The 15,656-nt window shown below is 40.8% G+C and overlaps 1 protein-coding gene across 12 annotated transcripts in view; it reads right to left on the reverse strand.

Moving 5' to 3' along the window:
* Window positions 1-255: 255 nt before the first annotated feature.
* The window catches only part of FN1 (fibronectin 1), a 65,990-nt gene continuing 50,589 nt past the window's right edge, over window positions 256-15,656 (reverse strand). For 4 of the 12 annotated variants that reach the window (XM_055345026.1, XM_055345030.1, XM_055345029.1 and 1 more), the window contains 11 exons: window positions 14,717-14,893; window positions 13,388-13,477; window positions 12,997-13,176; window positions 11,746-11,835; window positions 10,305-10,696; window positions 9,038-9,176; window positions 6,695-6,859; window positions 4,536-4,661; window positions 3,919-4,025; window positions 1,398-1,505; window positions 256-1,017 (listed from right to left, as the gene is read on the reverse strand). In XM_055345026.1, coding sequence (XP_055201001.1) covers window positions 946-1,017; window positions 1,398-1,505; window positions 3,919-4,025; window positions 4,536-4,661; window positions 6,695-6,859; window positions 9,038-9,176; window positions 10,305-10,696; window positions 11,746-11,835; window positions 12,997-13,176; window positions 13,388-13,477; window positions 14,717-14,893 — 1,646 coding nt within the window. In that variant the 3' untranslated portion in view covers window positions 256-945. Of the gene's footprint in view, window positions 1,018-1,397; window positions 1,506-3,918; window positions 4,026-4,535; window positions 4,662-6,694; window positions 6,860-9,037; window positions 9,177-10,304; window positions 10,772-11,745; window positions 11,836-12,996; window positions 13,177-13,387; window positions 13,478-14,716; window positions 14,894-15,656 lie in introns of all 12 variants that reach the window. The other 8 variants (XM_055345025.1, XM_055345028.1, XM_055345027.1 and 5 more) reach the window with 2 other exon arrangements.

Here is a 15,656-nt window from a genome sequence, read left to right on the forward strand (position 1 = left end):
TTAGGGGCTCAGTTGGTTGAGCATCCAACTCTTTTTTTTTTTTTTTTTTTTAATTTATGATAGTCACACAGAGAGAGAGAGAGAGGCAGAGACACAGGCAGAGGGAGAAGCAGGCTCCATGCACCGGGAGCCCGACATGGGAATCGATCCCGGGTCTCCAGGATCGCGCCCTGGGCCAAAGGCATGCGCCAAACCGCTGCACCACCCAGGGATCCCTCCCCCAAATTTCTTTATGCAAAAAAAGAAGCCACGACGTTCAAGTTGTGGAATGTAAATCTTTTATTAAACAGTTGTCTTTCCACAGTAGTAAAGCTTTGGCACATACAGTATAAAAAATAATCACCAACCATAATTATACCAAATTCCTCTTATCAACTGCATACTAAATGTCTTCAATACAATTTTTTCCATATAAAAATACTGGGAAAAATTGATAAATAACAGATAAGAGAAAGATATTTCTAGATCATTACTAGAATCTTTTGGAAAAGGTGGACACTGTGGATATTTTAAATATCACAGTAACAAGGATATGCCATTCTTACAATATTGCAGGCCAGTTAAGTGGAAGCAGAAGTGTTTGGGTAACTTTCCTACTTTAAATTCTGAGAAAATCACTTCAATACATTTTATACGTTGGTTGGTGCCTGTGCTTCCCTATCAATCCCAAACCAAATCACAAGTGAGAATCATTTCATTTAAAATACTGAGCGGTACTGAATACTTCGGAGCAAAACAGGAATGTACTGCCCTCCTTTATGAGAAAAGTCTCAAAACACTCCCAGGGTGATGCTTGGAGAAGCTGTGAGTTGAGCTGAAGCTGGAGAAGTTACTCCAGAGCAAAGGGCTTAAGAAAGAAACACTCTAAGATGGGGTCTGCTAACATCACTCCAGTTTGGATGGACCTTGGCGGAGATCCATGCTTGTTTCTCTGGGTTGAAAATATTACTCCCGGGAATCTTCTCTGTCAGCCTGTACATCTAAAGGCATGAAGCACTCAATTGGGCAGTTGACATTCTGTTAAAACAGAAAAAGGAAAAAAAAAAAAAAAAACAGCATTGTTAAAATAGAAGCAAAATTTACCAAAAAATCCCGTAAAGTGTACAGAACAAAAGCAGGGAGGTTTTTATGACAACTATTTACAGAGAGGAGAGTATCTCTAGCTTCAAGAACTTAGCAATGAACTAGGCAAGAGGAGATATTCAATCAAGAGTTTCATACATTTGAACCTTCATTATGTCACAGGGTACAGTCTCCTCCTCAAGGCATTTAAAAGACTTTTTTTTTAGAAAAGAATATTGGGTTCATTCAGAAGAGAGCTGCCTACAGAAAGAGACTCCCTACTAGGTATCTAACCGCGTTTAGGGTAGAAACACTCAAGGTGCAGGTGCACATACAGTGTTTGTTCTCTGATGGTATCTTTGCGAGTACTGATTGTAGTGGCCGGTGGAGCCTTCGTGACCGGGTTCGGCCCCTGGTCTGCGGCAGTTGTCACAGCGCCAGCCCTGAGGGAACACAGGCATGAAGTCAGACGGGGTTTACAGTAACCTGAGAACATCACAGTTAGGGCTTGTGTTAACCAAGAGTTTCAGGTCTTACCCAACTGGCAAAGTATGAGCAGTTGACCACTAGGGAAGCTCTGAGGATGATTTTATGCAGTTATAACTTATAGAATACATTTTGGCATATTATTCATATCTTATAATTGCCCCTGTCCACTTATGCTTTTCCTGCAATGTCCTCCTTTCTCTTCCTATTCAAACCCCACCCACCGGCTAAGTCTCGTTCCAGTCCTAATGTCCTAAGAAGCTTTCTGTACTAGAAGTCACAGAGAAGTTTTCTGAGAATCCTAGAGCTTTTTAAATGGGAGTTGAGATCACAGGGCCAAACACCCTCATTTTATAGGAGGAAACTCAGACCCGAAGAGTGACTTGTTCAGAGAGAGTGGGAGAGCCACACTGAACTGCTGGTGGATTTGGGGACTGTCCCACAGCTGAGCAACTCCTGGCCATGCTCCTTCTGTCGTCACTTCCTTCTTAAACTCCCATCGCTAGACATGGGATGAAAGAGGGGACCAGGACCGAGCTGGACCACTAAGACTTCTCTCTGAGATTTTTGTTCAAAGTGCGAGGAAACATGTTCTCTTTCACTGTTGCTCCGAGGCCTATAGGGGATAAACATGGGACTGACAGATTCATCTTTCTATCAGCAGGAGCCTTTGGAAAACAAAGCCAATACAAAGGAAGAAAGCACATGAGAGAGTGAGAGACTCAAGGCCACGACTGGGGCAGCCCTGCAGCGGGCAGATCCTGGACTCTTCAGTCATGTGAGTCTTTTTTTAAAAGTCTAAACCAACCTGAATCCAGCTTTCCTCTTACACCCAAAAGAACCTTAAATAATACAAGATATGAATCTTGCTTTCACATAAAAATGTAACAGTTTCCACTGCTGTCTTAAGTGTCTCATTTGGTACTTTCTTAGAACAGGTGTCACAAATGAAAGGTTCCATGTGCATAAATAATGAGGAGGTGCTAAAGTGAGACCATAGCCTACAAACTCACTTCTCATCACACACTTCTATGCCAGTCGCTTACCAGAAGTGTTCCACCATCACACTCTTTTATAAGTGTTAATGAGAGACAGAGAGCACCTCCATAGCTTCTCTCTATCAGAATAGGGGGCCTCTCCCTCTCCACCTAACCACTAGAGGTGGAACGAGATCAAAGTAGTTTCCTCCGGCTGTCCCAGTCCTCAGGTGGGGGCAGACCCAGACCCTTGAAGACCCTTCCCTGCTGCAAGATTACTTTTCCTAAAAATCATTTTCCATCATACTCCCTCCCTTTCTTCTTGGACACTTACAATTGGCTAATGCCAAAGGCATCAACCAGTGAATCCTACCCTGGGGTAAGGAGCATGGTCTTCATGTATCAGAATGTGAGGAGCTATCGGAGGGGACGTTTTCACTGAAAACAAAAGGCATGTTATGTTCCATTCTTTTGAGTTACAAGAGTCATTTAATTTTGAAATTTCAAATAATATTAGAGGAAAGCACAGCATTTTTTTATTATAGTGAAGGAGGGCACAGATTATAAGTGGTTGAGAACTTCTGGCTTAAACAGTAGGCTTCCAGGCCTTTTCATAAGTGGCCCACACTTCTTCCCATCTGATTTGTTACCACAAGCACTGAGCAGAGGGCTGGCTCACTAGAACCTACATATGCCCGCTCCTTCCCATCCCAGGTGGTATGCATAACTCTGGTCTTAGCCTATTTTAAACATCCTAAACCCCAGCCAGTGTATGTTTCTCTGTTCCATGAAATGTTTCTTGCTAATTCCAGCCTACCTGAAAACTCTTTGTCAGACCCACTAAGAAACTCACTTAATTAAGCCTGACTTCCAATGTATGCTAATTTAATGTCTCCAGTTTTATCATTAACAGCCAGGACCATTTCTCAATCCCTTTGTCTGTCCCATATTCCTCAAGCACAGTGTTAGACCTGTAGCAGGAACCTATTACTGGATTGACAGAAGGTATAAGGAAGTGGTATTTTCTTAGATCCAGGATGCTATTCAAAATATTTAACAACAATGCCACAGGGACACCTTATCTATCATCATGGATCTAGAGGCCCAACGCCACCCAGCATTTAACACTTCAGTTGCTGAAAAATAGAGACAGCCTCAGAATAGTAGATATGAGAGCAGCTGAGACATCCAAGGAGATGGGAAAACTGGGAAGGGGTATACAGTAGCCTCATGTTAGCAGCTACATGCTCACAGGAAATGAAGCATTTCAACTTTCCTAAGGGACACCACCACACCTTTGTGTACAGCATAAACACAGGAAGCTGACCCCTTAATCACCAGTGCAGGAGCCTCCCCTTTTAGTATCTAAATTGTGCAGGGAGGCTGGCCTTACCCGCTGGCCTCCAAAGCATGTGCAGGAGCAAATAGCACCGAGATATTCCTTCTGCCACTGTTCTCCCACATGGTATGTCTTCCCATCGTCGTAACATGTTGCCTCATCTACATGGAGACACAAATCAGAAGCTCATGTAAGGCTGAGAATAATACAGACTTCACCTTTATGTAGGGGTGGGTTCTGTTTCTCTCCAAAATACGTATCACCACAGCCAAAATCCCACATGTTTATGGGATACATTGGTAACAGAGCTACTGCTGGACAGATCTCAGGGCAGCACTTCCAAAAACTAAATCTGATCAGCTGGAAAAGGTTCATATTTTAAAAGTTGAATCTAAAGACCCATAAAGCTTTCTTGCAATATTTCACTGCAGATTATGGTCAAAACACTCAGGTCAGGAAAATGCTACTGTGTCCTGTAATAACATTAAATCACGGGCTCATTTTTGAAGCTTGTCTCCACTTTCCCAAATCAAAAGATTAACAAACCCAGTGTTCACTCCTCAAGGAGACCTAAAGTCTCCAATCATTTCTGTGAATGAGAGTTACAGCTCCGTAATAAAAGGGGGAGTGCTTAATAAGGCACTAAAAATGATCTGTGGCAATGCACGTACGAGGATCACACTTGAATTCTCCTTTTCCATTTCCAAGACATGTGCAGCTCATCATCTGGCCATTCTCCCCCTGACGATCCCACTTCTCGCCAATCTTGTAGTTCACACCGTTATCATGGCACCATTCTGTGGGGTGGGGAAAAGCAGAGGCAAAGAGTGATTGGTGTGTTCTGACTCAACAAGACCGCATGCTGGAACATGTCACGGGATTTTTAAAAGGCAGGTACCTGGAAGGAGTGGCAAGAAAAGTTGAGGGTCACGATCTCCATGACAGACCACTTTTTGGTTTGCTTTAAAAATATTATCTTTACCATTTAACATTCTCTAGGATATTTTAAGATGCAATTCATTCCACCACAATCATGTCACGAGAATTGTCAATTGTCAGTGACCTTCATTTGCATTCTCACTCTTAAGGATTAAGACTATTGAGAAAACCAAAGTAGGATTTAAATAGTCTTTTGGGAATGGATCATAAATGAAAAGTCACTTTTCGGATTTGCAGGGAACCTGGATACAAAGTAGTTCCATTAACCAAGAAACAAAGCTCAGCTGGTTTCTACATGCCACAATCTGTTTCTTGTAAATGGAAAGAGTAAAAGAATTAGCCTGTGTACCCAAAACAAAACAAAACAAAAACAAAATTATAAATCACTGGATATTAGGTAAGATAGGTTCTGAGGAATATCTAAAACTCACACTTACATATTTTTAACTGCTATCTATCCATAAAGGATGACTTTTAATCTCCAAGGTTTTAACTGAACAAAATGCACTTCAGAAGTTTGTAGAAGTCAGCCATCCCTTAAACTTCTTTCATTCCTAAACTTGAAAAATTATTCGACAATTATGAAATCTAAGCAAAGAATATATAAGTTGAGCCCAAGAATCACAGAAATCACTTTCTCTGTTCCCACAATTGTGCCTAAGTACTTACCTAGGTAATAAATACACAAACTTAAAATAGTTCAGTTTCAGAAATGAAAAACCATCCAACTGATGCCAAATGTTAAAACTTCCAACTCCTAAATGGCATAGGACACACCTGCTTGATATTTCCATGTTCAGATGGTTGAGCACAGTAGTCTGCATTGAAAAAATTACTCATCTTCATATTTTAGTCTGAACTAAACCATTTCATACTTTAGTGTGAAATCTTTAAAAAATCTATTATGTTGGATTTCCCCAAATATAATTTCTGGATATGTCTGTGGAGGCTTTTTTATAAGCTATAATGGTTAATGCCTATAAAAATAAAGCAACTGTTAATAATAATCACATCCCCAGGGCAGCCTCGGTGGCCCAGTGGTTCAGTGCCGCCTCCAGCCCAGGGCATGATCCTGGAGACCCGGGATCGGGTCCCACGTCGGGCTCCCTGCATGGAGCCTGCTTCTCTCTCTGCCTGTGTCTCTGCCAATCTCTCTCTGTGCCTCTCACGAATAAATGAATAAATAAAATCTTAAAATAATAATAATAATCACACCCCCTAAAAACAAAGATAAATGAAAGTTTTATAAATTCTAATGTTAAATCTCAAAGCAGAGTAAGTTAGCCCTGGATCATTTTAACTGAAAATATAATTTAAAATATTAAAATCTTTTTATAGTTTGAAAATCAAATATTGATTTGATTCTCAATTATCTACAGGTGATTATCAGTACTCTCTATCTCTTCAAGCTATCTGATGTGCCTATGTGTATGTGTGATATGAGTGTGTATATATGAAAGTATGTGTACAATGATATGTGTATGTTTGGTTTGTTTTGAAAGACAGTGTGAGTATAAATTCTCACCTCTGAGCTCATTCAACATTAAAGATTAAAAGAGATTTGGAATTCCTTTGTCTCTGATACTCTTCATTAGACTTGGCTCCAGAGAGTTTGACTTTATCATCTTAACAGAAAATTTTTAAAAATCCTATTACCATCACAAATTTATTTTTAATTAATAGTTGTACTGACACAGAACCCCTGAAGTGAAGCAATATTCAACAAGTAAAATTTCCCATCATTTTTCATGATGCAAAATGTTACTTTGAGTTAAGCAATCTCCCCTCGTCTGCTTCATGTTTGGAAGAGCCCGCATCTGCCAAACATGCTTCCTCGGCACCTTGTGCAAATGCATGGAACTAGAGGGGACGGACAAAGCAAGCTACTCACTAGATGAGTCACATCTGAAATGACCACTGCCAAAGCCTAAGCACTGGCATGAGAGCTTAAAGCCAGATTCAGACAACCGCTCCCACTCCTCTCCAATGGCATAATGGGAAACCGTGTAGGGGTCGAAGCACGAGTCATCTGTAGGCTGGTTTAGGCCTTGGTCCACTACATGAAGAAAAGGAAGAAAAAGAAAAAAAAAAAAAAAGACATCTTATTGGTGGTTTTGGACCAGAAGAAGAAAACGGAATTGTTATTCTAATGATTTAGTCTAAAACAGAAATCCCAGCAGCATTAAGATTCACCAATGCATTAGTTGCTTAATAAACAATGCTTAAGATGTTGCCCACGGACACTTGCCACAAACACCTCAAAAGGAGCCCATCTTATATTTTTTGCCACCAATATTAAGAAAAAGTCATCATTTCTGGTAAAACTAGTCTATAGCACATGGAACATATCTTAAGGCATTTTAAGCTAGTTAAGAACTCGAGGAGGCAAAGACTGGAATGTCACGTCATAAGTACCTGAGCGACCTTAAGCTAGTTATTTCTCATTTCTCTGCCTTCCTTCCCTCATCTGTAACATGGGATTAATAATAAAAATATATCTAACTGCTTAGGATCTTGTAAAGATTACAGGATATCATGAATTCAAAGCACTGGTCCATTTGGCCAACACACACACAAAAGCATCCTTTGCTTTTAATGCAAAAGTCTTGGCCATTTTTATACACCATGAAAATGCAATATTCACTTTTATTACTGCATTTTTTGCACCATAGTGCAAAGATCCTAGATTTTGTACATCAGTATGATAGTAGTAGGACAGCTTTACTTTGTCAATAAAATCAATTGTTCCAAGTATGAGAAAGCAAGGAATACAAATGACTAAGAATAAATAATGGAGTTTCTTCGTGTTGCCTAAGATACTGGTCTTTATGTTTTGAGAAAGCTTAAAGTAATCTGTGTAAACAAAGCATACTTCCAATGATTCTCTAAAAATTACATAAACTAACTTCTGTGACTTTGAATCCCACTGTGTATGTTTCTTTTTACGGTGCAAAAATCAAAAACTCCAAAGCAATAGACATTTGAGACATGTAATAGTGTAAAAGGTGTCGCCCTGGAAGAAAATAAGAGTGGGAAAAACTAACGTCTGACATGTCTGAAAGCCAGGAGCACCTGGCTAGAATGCAAAATACGGGCTGCTGGGGATATGGGTTTGGAAAGGAAAATGAAAGGAACCTAAAGTGTTACGAGGGGTTTCAGGAACCCTCCTAAAAATAGCCACCAGTTAAAATTCCACCTGACTTAAGTTATGGAGATGGAACCTATAAAAGAAAATGATGTGGAAAAAGCACAAATGTCTTTGAAAATTCCTTTCATGTGGCTTTCTACTAGTAAAATCACGCAAAGCAGAAGGCATGCATGACCATGGATACATAACCCAACAAGCACAAAATGATCCCCCACCAAAATGTCAACTGCTTAAATTCACACGTATTTATGCAGGTGAAATAGCACCATCATCTGCAACCCTGGATTCAGTAACTGGCCCTAGGATTAGAGCCCATCACTTGAGGGAGGCAGAATTTAGCACTCCCTGCTGCTGAGGAATAGAGAACCCTCTGGTGGGAAAAATGAAGACACATGGTTTTGATGATTCCCTATCTCCTGTTTCTTGGTGACTCTTCAGCTGACGCAGGTTGAAAAGCCAGGTGCTACAATGACTGGTTTAAAAGGACTTTGCAGGTGCTACAAAGAGGAGTCAGCGATCATTTAACCTCTATTTCGGCTCTGGGCTTATATAATCAGAAAAAGAAATTGAAATAACATTGGAAGAAGGGTAGCCCTTTGAACAGAAAGGGGCTGCGTTAGTAGCATTTGATAGCAGGAATAAAAACCAGCAGTTACTAGTGTCTGCAGATCGAGAATTTCCTTTACAGGTAATCGGTTTCTGTACTCAGCAATCACTCAAGAGGAGAGCAACCGGTGAGGAGCAGAGGGTCTGGGAAAAGCCGTCGGGAGACTTGTGCCCTGTATCAACTCAAGACACTCGCTAGCAGGGCGTCAGAGTGTTGGCCTGAGCCAGGTTTGAGGTCCCTTCCAGGTCTATCCTCATGTCACTCTGTGAGGCTCTATTTATTGAGATAAATAAAGATTTTACAATGAAACTAGCATACTATGAGGGAAAAGAAAATCACCGAATTTCAAGTTGCTCCTTTACTTCACGGCACCATGTGCCAAAGTTAAATGACAACAGCCACAAAGGAACAGTCGAGAGAAGTGTCCCTGGGGTAGTCCAGAGGGGAGCCCGCGCCTGAGGAACCAGGCATTCACATACCAGAGTTGCCCACGGTAACAACCTCCTCCCGAACCTTGTGCCTCTTCTGGTCTTTCAGTGCCTCGACTATGATGTTGTAGGTGGCCCCTCTGGTAAGGCCTGTCAGGGTGGCACTAGCAGAAGTGCCAGGAACTCGGAACTGCAATCATTGGCACATCCAAAGTGAGGGAGAAAGTGTTATCGTGAGGAATTGACACGACTCACCCTATTCTCTTATCAATAGCCTGTACTGTGTTCATAAAACGAAGGGAGACAAAGAAGGAGGGTGTGAAGGTCCCAAACCAGCCATGGGGAGAAACGGAACTTGGCTGGGGGCCATCTTCTCAATCTGCCAAAAATCTCCCGTCCATCACCTGGAGCCCTCAGTAATCCAACAGAGGGCCGCCTGTTCGTCCTGCCCTGCCTGTAGGTCTGCGCCAGCCCACTGGGGTCCCCCGGCCATGCCCTTGGCACATCACACGGGGACATGGTGCTGTGGGGGAGATACATTCATCATCTGCACGGTGGCATGTGACCCTCACATGGGGGCCCTTACAGCATTTGGGCAAATCCTCAAACTCATGTTTCTGAGCCCATAGATCTTTCACAGTGCAGTCAGTTTTTAAAGTTCTGCCACTTTCCAAAAACAAGAACGCACTAAAAATTGATACCAGCAGGCCAAACCAAAAAGTGCTTTTAGAGAATCAGTCACTTCTAACAGCTGATGTGCACAGCTTCATTTAAGTTCTTTTTCCTCGGACGTATTGTAGATAATGGGATTCTTCAAGGACGAACCATAAGGATGGCATTTTATTTTTTTAATTTATTTTTAAAGATGCCATTTTCAAGCAATCTCTACACCCAGCGTGAAGCTCTGAACTCACGACCCTGAGATCAAGAGTCACGTGCTCTTCCAACTGAGCCAGCCAGGCGCCCCGAGGATGGTGTTGTAGCCCTTCCTGGGCAAACGTAACTTCAGGCCGAATATTTATCTCCCTTTCCTCAGATCATTTCTTTGTCCATATTACTAAGGAGCCTCAAATGTGCGAGAATAACAGAAATGGTTTTATTTTCTCTACTAAACAAAAGCTGATGCTATTCTTTGGTACAGTACATCCCCCAAAGTACAGCCATACTGAGATTAAAAAAAAGAAATATCAGGGCTTAGGCATGCTACCTTTCTAAGAGGCCCTAAAAATGTAGCCACCTTATGTTAGAGCTCTGGTCACTTCAGTTACCTAGCTTACTTATTTCTAGGCTGCCCAGAAGTAGAGAGAAAATCAATTACCTGTAAAGGTTCTTCATCAATGCCAACTGGATGACATGAAATGATATACTCAGAGCTTTCTTGGAATGGAGTCCAAGAGATGGTTGTCTGAGAGAGAGCTTCTTGTCCTGTAGAGGCATTTGGATTGAGTCCCATAACGTGAGGGTAGAGGTGATGGTCTACGTCTCCCCTGGGGACATGACCAACTTGGATCTCCTCATTTACATTCGGCGGATATGGTCTTGGCCTATGCCTTACAGGGGTGGCCGTTGTGGGCGGTGTGGTGCGCCTAAAACCATGCTCCTCAAAGATCATTTGTTGCCCAACACTGGGCTGCTGACCAGAAGTGCCAGGAAGCTGAATACCGTTTCCAGTGTCATACCCAGGGTTGGTGATGAAAGGGGTCTTTTGAACTGTGGAGGGAACATCCAAGATCTCTGGTCCGTGAAGATTGGGGTGTGGAAGGGTTACCAGTTGGGGAAGCTCATCTAGCCAAGAGAGGTTAGAGCCAAAAAAGCAAAGCGTGTTAAGCTCCCAAAAGTAGCAGCAGTAGTCATTACCAATTCAGGCAACAATGACTGTTTATCAATCTGATCAAAGCCCCGAGAACATTAGCAGTTCTTAGATCACAAGACACTTTTTCCAAAAAAGAAATCTTTATGATTTTTCTCAAAGGTTTCTTTATAGTTTAGAATGAAAAAAGCGTTAGTATGAATTTATCATACCCACAAAGCTTTGAACCGCTAAGCCCCATAGAAGCTACTTCTGCTCAAATTAAGCCTAATGGAGCTGAAATGTGCAGACCTTTTTTCTTCTTTTCTTCACTCGAGAATCATATTACAGGGACTAGAATCCACACTAATTATTTGAATTCCAGAGGTTTTACTCAACAGTTTTTCATGAATTGAAATGGTAAAAATAGATAAAACCACATACATGTTTATTTCTAAAACTCTCCTATTGGTATAAATAGGGAATTTTCTTGAAATTAAACTGAAATTAGATGAAAATGTAAGATTATTTAGTTCAAGTTTCAGAAACCAAATAATAAATAAAGGTAATAGGAAGGATTATTTTCCCTATTTTTTTTTTTTTTTTTTTTTTAACATTAACTTCAACAGAAGGTATAGAAGAATAGCAATAATAGCAGCCTGGTTTCTACATTTTACTATCTGGCTTAGATTTTTTTTTTTTTTAAAGGTGAATAAAAGGCTTTATATTAACTGGCTAAGAAAAAGTAAAACCAAATGCTGCAGATTATGTCAGGTTATTTGTGCTATCAAAGAGCACAGCATACAAGCTAAGCTGTCTAAGAAAAAATTTCCGTGAGAAAAGTATCAAAATCTGAAGAAACTTTTCACCGCAAAATTGATGACTTCGAATTAGTTTTTTTTTTTTTTTTTTTGACTTCGAATTAGTTTTATCTTGATTACCTTCCTATTACCCAGAAAGCGCCCTTTACCTGTCTTTTTCCTTCCAATCAGAGGCTCACTCTTCTGGTTGTTCTTGAGGGCAATGACTTGGATGGTGTACTCGGTGCCTGGTTCCAGACCTGATGGAAGGACAGATCATCACATTATGTCCATGGGCTCAGCTAGTCAAGTGGGAGTTGATCTGATCAGGAGATGCTACTGGGAAGCAAGCATCCTCTCTCTAGTTAGCCTTTGGCCTCTTGACAGGTAAAATCGACTTCACGTTTTTTCCACAAAACCCCAGTACTCTGCATATCATGGCCACTTGGTAAATTAATAACTTTCCTCCCAAATCTAACAGCTAAGTGCTTCTATGCTAACTTTTTATGGGTATTCTTTTAACGTGTGTTCTTATTTGCCCTTTTGAATTCAAGAAAATGTCTCAGCATCATACACCACCGGCGGGATATACATTTGGGAGAGATCATTGCAGATTGTATACATGAATCTATTTAGGGCCTAATAACCAGATGGTCCTCAGTGGCGGGATCGATGAAAACTTAGACTATGGCGAAGTACTCTGTAGGAGAGAGTGGCCAATCTTTGTGTGGTCCCTGTAGGAAGTATCCAATGCTACTTCCTTCCATATCTCATTCTATTTTCCTCTCCCCAAAGTTTCTAAAAAAGCAGTGTCTCCTTCTGGTATCTCTGTGTTCTATTGGATTTTTAAGTCCAGATGCTATCCTATACAGAGTTTAAAATTTTAATCTCCTGGCCAAAAATAATACCAGAGGCTTGTGATCTTTCCCATTGAAATAGACCGTGTTATTCCCCATTCCAGGCATGCTGTCCAGTGTGGGTGGTTGGGAATCACTTTGCCTCAAAACCCATTCTGTGAAACTGGGTAATGAAGGTGGTGGCAGGTGGTACTCTGACAAGTCCTATAAGATCATCAGATCTTTAGGGAGCTGGTGGGAGGGCAGGATCACAATTCGCTAGTTTGTTTTGAGAAATGTCTTTTCCTAGGACAGGACTGACAAATATTTGGTAAACGTACAGCCAATAAAAAGATTCTAGTTATGCCATTATGACAGTATTAGAATTATTGTGTTTTCATGAATTCATGCCTTTTGAGATGTATTGAGACCTACAGCTTCTCCATAGAGGGTGCTTTTTGAAGTTAACAGAAATAGGGCTTCTTGTTTTCATGATACAGTGTCAAAGCACAATTGGAATCTGCTAAGCACTTCGTGCGTCCTAGGGAGTCTGCAGGGAAAAAGGCAACATGGAAGCAGCAATACCAGTGATAGTAGCCTCTGTGACGCCAGGGCGGGGACGAGGGACCACTTCTCTGGGAGGGGACCCGGGCTTCTCATACTTGATGATGTAACCAGTAATCCTGGCACGGGGTGGCTGCCATGATACCAGCAAGGAGTTAGGTGTGGTGGCCAGGAAACGCAGGTTGGATGGTGCATCAATGGCTGAAAGAAAACAAAAGTAAGTCTCTAAGAAAATGAATAACCAGGGAACTTATTTCCACACTTTCCCCACCCTTAGAAACTTTAGACTTTAGAGAATCTAAGAGTTCCATAACTATAAAAATGGTTCACTGTCAGCCTCATTTTTGTTTCTTAAGTTCACGTGACTGATCACACATAAGTCAGTGGCATTTCTTCAGAAAAAAGTAGTTACCAGTGGAAGCGTCAATGACCACAGGGGAGCTCCGGGCATTGTCATTCAGGGTGTACAAGTAGATCTTGTAGTCAGTGCCGGGTTGTAAACCTGCGATTTGTGAAGAGATAGATGCCTTTTATCTGATCTTAATTTATTAGGAAAATTTTCACACTCATCTGTAATTTTCACGGTTCCTCTATCATCCCCTATGTATACGGACCACAGAAGTGGTCCACATTTGAGCAATAAATTAGAGCCTGGCATGGGTGCTGTTAATGAAAAACATTATCTCAAAAGAAAATCACCGGTGCCTACAGAGATACTGGCTAAAGTAAATTTTTAAAATTAAAAAATGCTATGTTAGAAGTGGCCGTCATGGAGAGGGGTGCATAGGTGGCCAGTCAGTTGAACGTCTGGTTTTTGGTTTTGGCTCAGGTCATGATTTCAGGGTCATGAGATTGAGCCCCATGTGGGGCTCTGTGCTCAGCATGGAGTCTACCTGAGATTCTCTCTCCCTTTCTCTCTGCCTGTCCCACTTATGCTCTCAATCTCTTGCTCTCTCTCTCTCAAATAAATACATTTTTTTTAAAAGAATCTTCTTTTTTTTTAATTTATCTATTTATGAGAGAGAGAGAGAGAGAGAGAGAGAGAGAGGCAGAGACACAGGCAGAGGGAGAAGCAGGCTCCATGCCGGGAGCCCGATGTGGGACTCGATCCCGGGTCTCCAGGATCGTGCCCTGGGCCAAAGGCAGGTGCCAAACCGCTGAGCCACCCAGGGATCCCTCAAATAAATAAATCTTAAGAAAAAAAAATTAGTGGCTGTCTTAGAGAATGAGGGGCAAGCACCTGCTAAGTGTGTTTTCTCATTGTTGTAATGAGTCACTGATTGGTAACTGGAATCAGAATTTTAAATTTCAGAAAGACCTAAACTGAGCAAGATATTGAACATTCTCTGACTACAACTTGGATCTTTATGAAGTAGTATGGTTTGCTTTTTAAAATTGAATTATGTTTTATAATCAAAGAACTAAAGGCCACTATTAAGTTTTTCTTGGTTTTAAGCATTGTGTTACATTTTTTTTCTAGTAAGAAAGGGTGCATTGATGAAACCTTAAATTTCATAAATGGAACTTATGCCATTTCTCTGACAAACATTAGATAAAATCAAGCATTCACAGAACAGCTATTTCTAATCATAACATGAAAATAAGTTTTTAAAAATTATAGCTGAATTATTTAAAACACTGACAATAAATTTAATCTGTGTAAGTGGTAGAGTAACTGATAAGCTAATGTATGTTGTGAGTGGCAATCAATGAACAGGATGAGTAAGGTGAATTCCCTGACCTGTGATGGTGTAGCTTCTGACATCTGGCCTGATGGTTCTCTGAATCGGATTCTGGCCATTTGCTGGGATGGCATCAACTTGGAAGCCGGTAATTGTCTCGGTCTTGGTTCTCCAGCTAATGGTGATGGTGGTCTCGGTAGCATCTGTCACCCGGGCCCTTCTTGGAGGGCTGACATCTGCACAGATCAAAACTAGAGATTAGTGCCTGGCTAACTCACTTTGATAAGGTTTTGATATTCTAAGCATTTCTTTACTATAGACCAAATATATCCATTTCTACACATAACTAACCATGTATAGATTTTTCTCCTGTTGCATTCAGAGAGAGTGCTTGATGGGAATTAGAAAATACAAAAAGATTCACCTCACGTACCTTTTTTTTAAAACTTTTTTTTTTTTTTTTTTTTTTTTTTTTTAAACTAAAAACCTTTACAGATACTACCAGTGGTTCCCAAGTCCGGCTTTATGGCATCTACAAATACCTCAATAAGTGTGTTAAAGTTATTAATTTGTTATGATATAAAATATGTGTAGCTGGAGTTACAATGATATGGCCGGCCAGCAATAATATATGTATATGTTTTGTTGGTAAAGTGGTCTTTTTTATAGGGCTTCATTTTTTTTCTCTTAATGTATGCAATGGCATCCATATATTATAGATGAGGAAACTTTGATATTTTACGTGATTTCTGAAAGAGCATAGTATAAATTACTGATACGGCACAAAACTAGATTGCAGGCCCAATTTCGTCCAATACTTACTGCACTATTAAGGTACAGCAGAAGCCAGGGTGTCTTTCCCAAACATCATGAAAACAAGTTCCAACATGTAGAGCATAAACTAGGTGTCAGTCCTAGTTCCTAACACTAACATGATAACGTTTTGAAGTGATTCCATTTATGTACCAGTATGCCAGCTTCTGGAGGGGCGTAAAAGGT

The sequence above is a fragment of the Nyctereutes procyonoides genome, unplaced genomic scaffold (assembly GCF_905146905.1).
Source record: "Nyctereutes procyonoides isolate TBG_1078 unplaced genomic scaffold, NYPRO_anot_genome, whole genome shotgun sequence".
Taxonomy (NCBI): domain Eukaryota; kingdom Metazoa; phylum Chordata; class Mammalia; order Carnivora; family Canidae; genus Nyctereutes; species Nyctereutes procyonoides.